Source organism: Naegleria lovaniensis (assembly GCF_003324165.1).
Source record: "Naegleria lovaniensis strain ATCC 30569 chromosome Unknown tig007, whole genome shotgun sequence".
NCBI classification, from domain to species: Eukaryota; Heterolobosea; class Eutetramitea; order Acrasida; family Naegleriidae; genus Naegleria; species Naegleria lovaniensis.
The window spans coordinates 186,472-197,155 of NW_025407829.1; the positions used below are offsets into that span (position 1 = coordinate 186,472).

Here is a 10,684-nt window from a genome sequence, read left to right on the forward strand (position 1 = left end):
CTCAGTTGGATTTGTTTTCACAGCAGCTCGTTGTTTTTTGGTAATGCTGTTTGACCGTAATAGGCTTTAATCTTCCAACCTGGCTATCCCATCAACAGAATTCCAATTCAACTGTCCAATGGTTAATGGAGCATTGAGAGAGATCTATGACTGCCAGTTGAATTGGAGTCCAGAAGTCATGGGCAATGAAGCGAGAATGCAAACCAAAAACGACCAACAAACGAAGAGAAAACAAGCTCCAAAGAAATCTTCCTCAGAAGAAAGAGCTGTAAAGAAAACAAAGCGACAAACTCAGTCCTGCTCGTCTTCATCCAGCGCTGGAAAAGACCTTGTTTACTCATCATGTGAGTCATTTCCTTCCACGACTGCTGAATCTGTTGCTTCTCTTTCTCAACCTGTCAGTGTTCAAGGGAGTAACCTGCCATTGAATCCTTCACGTATCGTTTTACTTGGCTTATCCTTTCATTTGGACTTCACATATCATTTTCAACAGTGTTGCTCTGTTTACCAAATGATATTCCCAACCAATTCAATGCCCAAGGTGGCAACTGTGGTTCATTACATCGGACTGAGACCTGTCTTCAAAACTCACCTGTTGATAATCAGCAACAACAAATGCTGACAGCCCAAGATGAATGCGCTTGTCGAAACACCAACATTTTCCATTGGAGGTGACAAGATCCGTTGAGATAAGAGATGAAAGGGCTGCAATGGAGGAGTGCAACGACCTTCTGGAAGAATTGGATTCTAACATTTGAGGAAGATGCATGGTAATGCCAAATAATTGTCGAAAATCTGTTTCATTCTTTTTCAAAATATCGTTGGGATGTTTGGTGGCTGCCTCTGGCGATGATAAAATAAATTCAATAAGTGAAAGAAGTAGCAATTTCAGATTTCGAGTACAGCCTTGAATTATTTCAAGCAAGATTGAACCACTGTTATTGATGTCCTCCTCTATTTATTATTGACATTGGTCAGTTGGTTATTGAACATTCGGGTTAAAGGTCCACCAAGGGCAATAGGGTTTGGATAACTGTGAACAGACTTGAATGACTGCTTTGAACTTTCTTTTCTCAACAAGTCATTCAGTGAAATTAGTTCAGAGTTTTCTTTTGTAAGCTTTTCAATTTCTTCTTTGTCATGCACACTTTCGTTGTGAATTGTTTGTACTTTCAACTCAAGCTGAACCATTTCTGCCTTTAGTTCCGTATTTTCCTTGGTGAACATTTCAACGGAGTCTTTTAGTTTCATGTTATCTGCTTCCTTTAAATCCAATGACGAATTCAATTTTGTAATTTCATCAGTAAAATCCATTTTGGCTTTATCCAACATTTGGTTGATATTTTCAATATTGGATTTGAGAGAATATATCTCCTCTGTCTTACTATTCACAATTCCTTCCAATTCTTGTTTGTAATTCATTAACTCCTTTGCTTGAGTTGTTAATCCAGAATTTTCTAAAACTAGCCTTTGGTTTTCTTCAACCAACGTTTCTCTTGCTTTCACCTCAGCCTCAATTTGGAAAGTTAAATGGGATAACGCAGTTTTACACTCAGAGTTTTCCTTGATCAGTTTGTTGTTTTCTTCTTGTAGAGTGAAAACTACGTTTGACACGTTTTCCATTTCTTTGTGGGCATTGTTATCCAGTCTTGCATCCATATTAGTTAACGTAGCAATTTCTTGTGAATGAGCAAGTTCAGTTTGCTGTAATAGATAGCTCACTTGCTCGATGTTTGACTTTAGAGAAAGTATTTCGGCTGTCTTGTTTTTCATGCTTTCCTCTAATTCGATCTTTGTTTGAAGAAGTTCTTGTGCTTGTAGCTTAGCTTCGTTATTTTCTTTAAAAAGCTTGGCAATTTCTTCTTTTTGGTGTTGAACCTCCTCTTCTATCAATTTCTTTTGAGAAGATAGTTCTTTAATCATTCCATCTTTAAGATCCATTGCTTCGTTCAAAGATGCAATCTCAGAAGCATTATCTTTTTTGATTTGATTCAATAACTCAGTACTATTCTCCAATTGAGATGTGAGAGAGCATATTTCTTCTGTGTTTGATTTTATCACTCCTTCGAGCTCTTGTTTCAAATTGAAGAAATCTTGTGACTGTTCTGTAAGTTCCTTGATTTCTTGCTTGAGCTTTTCAACTTTCTCTACCATCATTTTGTTTTCCTCGTCTACTCTAATTAGTGCGCTTAAAGCTTCTTTTTGTTCAGAGCTATGCTTGGTAATATTTTCAATTTCTTCTTTCAACTTTTTGTTTTCCTCCTCAACTATCGATCTGGCTTCCTCTCCATCCTTGAAGTGGGATGATAACTCAGAAAGGGCTTTGTTCAGTGAAGAATTTTCCTTGGATAACTTGTTGCGTTCCTCTTCAAATCTTATTTGAGCCTCCTCTTTCAACTGTTGGCTTGACGTTAATGCTATTGCCAATTCCGATTTTTCACTTGCGAGCTGTTCGCGTTCTTTGATCAACTGATCTTTTTCTTCTTGCATGGCAGTACATTTTTCTTCCCATTCAGATGTGATCTTTTGGATTTCACGGGCTTGAGCTTCTACGGTTTCCTTAAGTTTGTCATTCAGGTTCTCAAGCTCGGTTTTTAGGGTTGAAATATCTTCCAATTTCGTGTTAATTGCTTCAATTAATTCTTGTTTCGATTGAAGCAGTTCTTGCGCATTAGATTCAAGCACTAGAGTTTCTTCTGTCTTAGTTTTCAAGAGCTCCTCCAACTTCTCCTTTGCTTGAATTAGCTCTTCGCTCCGTAATTTATACATTTCATTTTCCTTTGCAAGCTTCTCGTACTCATCTTTCTGTTTTTGACATTCTTCGTCTTTCAATTTTATACGTGAATTAAATGAATCTATTTCGTTAGCATGATCTGTTTTGGTTTGACACAACACGTCGTTTAAATTGTCAATACGGGAGTTAAGGGAAGTTATTTCCTCGTTTTTAGCCTTTAGAACACTCTCAAATTCTTGCTGGAGGTGTTGAAGTTCATTACCGGTCTTGGAGTTCGCAATTTCTTCCAGTTCGTTTTTCACTGTGAGCAGCTCTTGATTGAGTGCTTGCAATTCAGACACTTCCTTTGCAAGCAGTTTTTTCTCTCCGTCAAGTTGTTGCACCGTCTCATCTTTCACCTTCACTTGTGCTGAGACATTAGACAATTCTAGTGTAAATTCTGCAATTTCTTTGGTCATCTTTTCAATTTCAGCCTTTTGAGAGCTTATATAAGCGCGTAACTCAAAGTTTTCTTTGGCCACCTTCTCAAGTTCTTCAGCCTGTTTTACATTATCCTTCTCTCTAGAATTAATGATTACATCTAAATCAGCAATTTCTTTCGCATGATCTCTTTTTGCTTGATTCAAAGTTTCATTCAAGTTCTCAATATCAGATGTTAGAGAAGCAATTTCCTCTTTTTTGGATTTCATCATTCCGTCCAATTCTTGCTTTAGTTGCATCACTTCAGCTTCTTTTTCCTTCCTTGCTTGTTCCAAATTGATTGTAAATTCATCTTTCTCCCTAAGTAGTTGTAGATATTTTGTTTCTTCTTGATTCGAGACTTGTTGTACTTGGTCCTTAAGAGATGCAATCATATTCTCATATTCTCGGATCTTTTCTATTAATGCTTCTTTTTCTTTTTTCATTTCAAGAATTTCATTGTTGGTGATTTCTGTTTCTTGAGCCTCAACAGTAGATACATCTTCAGTAGCTGATGTGGTTATTGATTCTTTCTCTTCATTCTCGCTACTGGGAGTAGAAATTGTCCTCTCGGCGTGCAAGCCTCTCTCTTGATCCTTTTCCTTCTTATTTCGTTGTTTGGAAAACTTGGAAGGCGAAGGAGTTGTTGGTGATGGACTCTCCTTTCCTTCCTTACCTCCTTTCTTTGGAGTCTTTTCTTTCCCGACACCTTTCTCACTATTGTTCCTCTTAAAGAGATCGAATGGCGCCATCAAAAGTTGTTGTGCTTTTTTTTTGCAATATGATCGTAAATACTGTTGTTGTTTAAAAATGAATGGAAATGAGGATTTAAACAACAACAGTATTTACGTTCATATTGCAAATTAATCAGACTGTGGCAAAAACAACAGTTAATTCGAGGCCTTGCTTAAATCAACAGAATATTTTTCGATTGTTGCAACAAAGATCACAACAACTTGGGCGCCATTCAAATTCTTATTTAACGATTTTCTTCTTCCTCTGAAATAGTGTTTAACACAAAAATAATCCATTTCTGACAGAAACACAGACTTGGCATTGCATTCTGACAAGATTTTTGTCAAACACTATTTCAGAGGAAGAAGAAAAATAATAAATAATCCTCGATACAATGGTGGAATGACTTAATGAGCATGAATCACGAATATATATATATACACACGTTTCATAATCTTCTTCACACACATGACTTGCCTGTCAAGAACTACCCATGGTCAACAAGTACATGGATGTTACAAAGAGTGAATAACTTGCTTGTTCCATCGAGAGCTCTGCTGAGAATGATAGATTGTGGAAGGTAATAACTTGTCCAATGTTCGAAACCAGTAATGTAATGATGGACCTAGTAGTATGGTACCATAGAGGAAGAGCTTAATGGATCGAGAGAAGGAATGAGAAGAGGAATTCATGTTGTGTTGAGAATCGGAAACGGCTGATTGAAATTTTGTTCGTAATCGGTCTTGTGTGAAAAAGTCTCCAATGACTGTGCAAACGCCACACGTGAGTCCTTTTGTCTTGACCGGATGCTGTTGCAACATTTCAGTGAAGAAATGCCAAGCATGAGAGAAAGCGTGGAAGCGGAAAGCCATTTGGTGTTGAGAGGTGGCAGCAATTTTTTGTTGAATCGAAAAAGTCGGCAACCAGACAACCAATTATCCTGTCATAAACGAATTTATCAAATAAATTATATTCAATATTTATATTACAATGAACGCTGTTGAGAGCTTGAATTCAATCATTTTCAAAACACAGATGCCTTGTGGAATTTCCAAGTTGGAAATATCAGGAACTGTCTCTCTATAAACAAGTCTGTTTTCTTTTTCATACCGTGTTTCCAGCTTTTTGGACTCTGCGAAAATTCTTCGTGTTTCATTCATGAAAGGATTATTCTTGGAAATTTCATCCTAATTTATGTGTCATGTGAAATAAGAAGATAATTGAGAAAACTTACAAAAACATCCATTTCTTCTAATTGCTTATTAGCGTTCACAATATAACAAACGGAAATGCCACTCTTGCTAATCATAAAATTAAATACACAAAATCGTTTCTCAATACAGACACTTACCCACTTTGATTTGCGTCAAGCGCGAGGTAATATAATGTAATTCCTCTGTACAAAATACGATATTGTGCACAAATTAATCGCAGTTCAGTATCTAAAATGCTACCCATATTTTCTAGACCTGTGGTCGCACTCTTATCATTTTGGTTTTTCAACTTGGTGTCCAACGTCATAAAGCTCTGCTGTGCATGATCAAATGTTTTATACACCGAGACGCTTAATCTTGCAATCATTCCAGAAGACTTGCCCGTGGCAATGGCAGTATGAATGGCAATGACTTGGCCAACGCCTTGTGCATATTCCATGAGGCCTTTAGCACACAAAACATCGAGTTCAGGAAGAAGAGGAAATGAAGATTTTGGGAAGGATAATTTTGTGTTGATGGTTGGGAAAATAGGAGAGTATGACGAATTCACTGGGCTAGGAACTGGAGAAGATCCATTCGAGGATGGTGCAGAGATTTGATGTAAATGGGAAGCATCCTGTCCACTGACATAGTTCACAAGACCATTCGTCGCTAAATAATTAAAAACTCCCCATGCTTTTCGGAGAAACAGTGCTGCATCCTGGTATATTTCAATGATAGAATTATTGTCTAGTAAATTTGTCGTTTGCTTGATTTTCTCGGAAGCTAAATTACATAATGCAAATCCATATGTATAGACGATCATGATTACTTCAAAGGTGATGAGCCTGGACGTGAAAAACTTTTTCGTCTTCATGAATGACTTGTTTTCTTCTCCTAATATTCCGCTAGACCACTCGAAAAGAACAGCGTCCTTATCTTTCAACTCTTTTTGAGATTTGAGTTGTTCATTCTCGGTGGCATGTAAAATACCTGTGAGATAGGGTAAATACTTTTCAATGGCCTATGTATATGTGATGACATGACAATTGAAACATCCAAATTATCCATAACACGTTTATCCATTCCGATAGGCACATTATATTCGTGAATGAGTTGTATCATCAATTATTATTATTATTATTTTGTATGTTTCCAAAAACATGAGTTGTGATGAGAGAGACACGAATCCACCACGTCCGATGGTATTATTGTTATTAACAGAGGAACACAATATCATCATCGCCATAAATTAATTATTACCATCATCATTTCAATAATTAAAACCTACAGCCACAACCACCTGATAAGGTTTTGATTTACTCATGGCCATAATGACATGATCTCTCGCTCTCGTTGCCTCCTTCAAATTTTCCTTTGTCATGTTATGGGCCTCCTTTGAAGTACCCGATACATAGGAAGGTTGTAACTTTTCCAAATTCACCTTCTTCGTGTGCGGGAGAGAGTAGTCATGAGGTAATACAGTCATTTTCTTTTGATGATTTTTTTGAAAGGTTTTTCAGAAATGACATCTTTACGAAATTAAGAGACACACAGCCAAAATACTCCAGCGAGTTTGTTGGCGAGTTAGCTCGGGTCTGACACAAAAGAGGAGTTGCATTGAACTACATTATTACTTTGCCTGCGCCAAAAACCATCAACACAAACAACCCTTGGTGCCGCGACAGTAACGACAGAGAATAATTGGAGAAGAGAGTGAAGTGGTAATATTCATCATCACAAGAACAAACACCAATATTTGGATGAAATATGATAATAAAAGACCGCTCAACAGCAGCAACAACCGATAAAACATAATAATAACACATTATTTAATGACAAGCCGTGAAGGGCAGAAGTATGGCATTACAAGCAGGTGGGTAATGAATCACTCAACAGGGCATTTTTGGTTCGTAAGCCCTTGCTGTTACCACTTTCCCAAATAAATAAAAAAATGTCATGGAAATAGTTGAAGGAATTTGTTACACTTTCTCGAATACACGTGTATGGATGTGATGGCTTCTATTTTCGATGAAAATTACTTGATTGTATAGATTCTCCTAAATAAGGAATTTATGAAATGCGTAAAAATTAATGCAATTTCAAAATTGGAACAACAAAATTCTCGATTTGAATTATTAAAAATTGAAAATGGTAATTTAAAACGGAGTGGTAGGACTTTAGGAATACAATAAATTCATGTTGAATTTTAGTTGTATTATCGTCATTAAAAAAACAATTCATCATGAATAACCAGAGTCATGAAAAGAATAATAATAATCCAAACAACCCTCTTTTCACCTCCTCCCATCATCCATTCCTTCAATCAATATTCCCACCAAATCCCAATCTTTATACCCAACAAAATCCATCCTCTCAACCAATTTTCCCTCCAAATCCCACCATTTTCTCCATAAATCTCTTTTACAAACCTGTGCCTATTTGTCATCAATGCATTGCTAGCAAATCCTTCCCATATGATTCCACAAATTCTCTCCATTCAGCAATTCGAGGGCCCTTTCAAACCTGCAGCCGCAGCAAACAGCCGAAAAGGACGGCTGCCAGCTCCTGATGACTTCCCAAACTTTGTGGAAATCCAGAATCCTCCAGAATCCGGATGTTTGTGGATTTTGGTGGTTGTTTTTGGCTTGGAAACGAGAAAAATTGTTAAAAATAAAAATGCAAAACAACAACAATTCCGGACAAGCCTTGGCATGTTATCCTTGAACGAAATGAATTCAAATGTGGAGCTAGACAACCAATCCACATCAACTTACACCCACGAAACGAATTCTGATCTTCATCTTCTCTATGACTATCTTACCGATATAAAATTCACACCATCAGACATCAATTCAGTAATTCGTATTTTTGAAGAAAATGCTATCAGAAGCATTGCTTGTTCTAACTTTTATTTGATGATGAAGAGATCATGTCATTTGCACTTCCAAAATCCATCATCAAAGCAGTGATTTCTTTCCGAATGCAACCCGAAAATGATAATCCAAACCAAAGATTTCACGTAAAAACAAGATTATGACTGAAGATGATGTCAAACAAATGTTCATAACAAAGAGCTTTGTGGAATCGCTCACATCTTCCTCAAAGAAAAAGAGCATGTCGCACTTTTGCCATGCTTTCAGATACTGAATATGAATCCAACCATTCATACTATATTGTTTAATTTCAATATACCTGGTATTGAAGTTTTACTTACAAAAGAATTCAAATTGAAACAATATTCGAATAATGACATTGTGGAATTCGATAAATTGGAGCAGCAATGGAACAGAACACATCAACCACACAACATGCTGCAAAATTTCAAAAACAAACAATCCAATACACATATCACCATTGGAGGAATTACCTATCAAAAACAACAATTGATACGTCAAGTAACATTTAGTCACAAAACTTCTTGTGATGTTTCGAGATATAGAAGGTTCGATAAGAGAAGTCTGATTTGCTTCTGGTTTTTCAATTTGTTCTTGAGAAGTCAGTTGAGAATAGAGTTGCCATGAGAGGGAGTTTGATTGTTGTGAGATAGTGTTAGGTTGTCTGGATGGGAAGAAGAAGATTATTTATATTCTATCAAATGGGAATACTGAAGAGATACTAAAATGAGAGAGCTCAATACTTTTAGATTTTTCATGAAAACTTTTGTTGTGAATGAATCAGATTGCAGATTGATGGACGTTTTTAAAGATTTTACACAATATTATGAGGAATTTACTTCGTTTCCAAGAACCGTCATTGTGGAGAACGGTTTTTTAGTAAGCAAAATAAACTGATCACCTGATCAAAATCCTACCTCAGCCGCAAAAATCCTGTTTCAACCGGATGCCAAAGGATTCTATTGATTGCATCTGAAAATAATTTCGGCAGCGAGGACTATCCTGGCTGAATGGCTGTTTGCTGTGGCTGAAGGTTTGAAAGGGCCCTCAGCAATTCATATATGTGGCTCTATTTGCAGGTTTCGATTGTGGAATTTTCATATCTCTTCTCAGCCAATAGAATCTCAATGTTTCTACATTATAAACAACAACAAGAGTTTGGAATTAATTGGAGGAAAACTAATGGGTTTGGCGAGTAATATTCAGAACAAATCAGAAGTTTGGTAAGTATGAATTTAAAATGATTAGTAAGTAATTATTATAACAACCAATTTAAGTGATGCTATTGTGTTTGGGTATAGGTTAAAGAAAAATACGGTTCGACGTTTAAGAAAAAAGTTATTCCATCACAAACAGCAACCAATGAAGAAGAAGCTGAATAAGAGAAAGATGGTTCCCAATTCCATTGTTTCAACTGATTCAAAGGAGTTAAGAAAACCGTTTTGGCATGATGATACAGTTGATCGTTTAAACAAGATTTATCTTGTGTCATGTTTTGCCAAGAAATACCCAAAGTTTATTTATCTTCTCCATTTGCCAACAATGTCCATCCATAGAACCACCTCCGAGCAAGAAAGAATTGGCAGAAAATATATTCAGCAAATCAGAAACTTAGAAAAAGACGCCATGTAAGTATGGAAATTCCAAGTTTAAAAGGACAGTCTATTCGTTTAACGGACGCAAATTTGGGTCAGAAAAGAAGAAGCTTGTTCAGGAATTCAAGGAAGTATTTGCGTTGGAGGAATCTTTAACAACGCTTGCCAATGAAATAGATCAAGAGAACAAAGAAAGGCTGGACTTGCTGAAGCGGCTGAAATGTTTTCAAATCCATGTCCATGTATTGTAATCACTGTACTACTGTGGAAATTAAGAGTCAACTTGTTCCAATTACTACTCCTTTGCGCAATCAATTCGAACTCGAATTAAGTCAAGAACAAGAACAACAGGAAGATAAATTGGAACAACAAGAAGATGAATTGAAAGAAGACAAAGAACTAAATGAAGACGACGAAGAATTGGATGAAGATGACGATGAATTGAATGAAGACTTGCTAATAAAAAAATTTTTATTTTAAAAAAATAGATGATGTTAAAGATTGGACCAAGTTTTGACTGCTGTGAAGAGTGGAGAGAAATACGCTTCCAATTTGGTTACTATTCACCTTGGTTTGGATGAGGATTGAGAGAAAACAAATTCAGTGGTAGCCCGTCTAATTCCAAAATCAACGTACACCTTGAATAATACATGTGAGTGGATAAATGATACCAAGGAAAAGTTAAATATACGTGGCTCCATTGTTTTACACTATGATCTACAATTTGAAAATTGCAGGATTAGATGTATTGTTGAATTCAGATTGTGGAACTCTTCACTTTGAATTTTTAAGATTTTGCCTACTGATACTGTAATACGCTTGATGTTTTGGTTGGGAACACTATAACGTCAAACATTCCGAATGATCACTATTGGTGACTTTAGTTGCTTGAACGTATATTCTTCGCATTCAGTATCTTTTACCAAGATGGAATATTGATGATCATTTATGTTTCACTGTTGTCTTCTTTCTTACAAACAACCTACACTTGTTCAAACATTCCATATTGAACGCAACAACATTGTGGTCTACATTACCACAAGTTGATTTGTTCTGAACGTAGTGAAGGGC

General features: G+C 36.4%; 3 protein-coding genes across 3 annotated transcripts; 1 reads left to right on the top strand and 2 right to left on the bottom strand.

Moving 5' to 3' along the window:
* Positions 1-954: 954 nt before the first annotated feature.
* Positions 955-3,945, bottom strand: C9374_013914 (uncharacterized protein; the record flags this gene model as incomplete). The annotated part of the gene is made up of 1 exon (XM_044689843.1): positions 955-3,945. One exon carries the CDS (start codon positions 3,943-3,945, stop codon positions 955-957), a length of 2,991 nt encoding a protein of 996 aa, XP_044553346.1.
* A 963-nt stretch (positions 3,946-4,908) lies between these two features.
* C9374_013915 (uncharacterized protein) lies at positions 4,909-6,610 on the bottom strand (the record flags this gene model as incomplete). Its single annotated transcript, XM_044689844.1, has 4 exons — positions 4,909-5,115; positions 5,163-5,229; positions 5,280-6,145; positions 6,413-6,610. 4 exons carry the CDS (start codon positions 6,608-6,610, stop codon positions 4,909-4,911), a joined length of 1,338 nt encoding a protein of 445 aa, XP_044553347.1.
* Positions 6,611-9,380: 2,770 nt separating this feature from the next.
* On the top strand, positions 9,381-10,093 carry C9374_013916 (uncharacterized protein; the record flags this gene model as incomplete). The annotated part of the gene is made up of 2 exons (XM_044689845.1): positions 9,381-9,646; positions 9,946-10,093. 2 exons carry the CDS (start codon positions 9,381-9,383, stop codon positions 10,091-10,093), a joined length of 414 nt encoding a protein of 137 aa, XP_044553348.1.
* Positions 10,094-10,684: the final 591 nt, after the last annotated feature.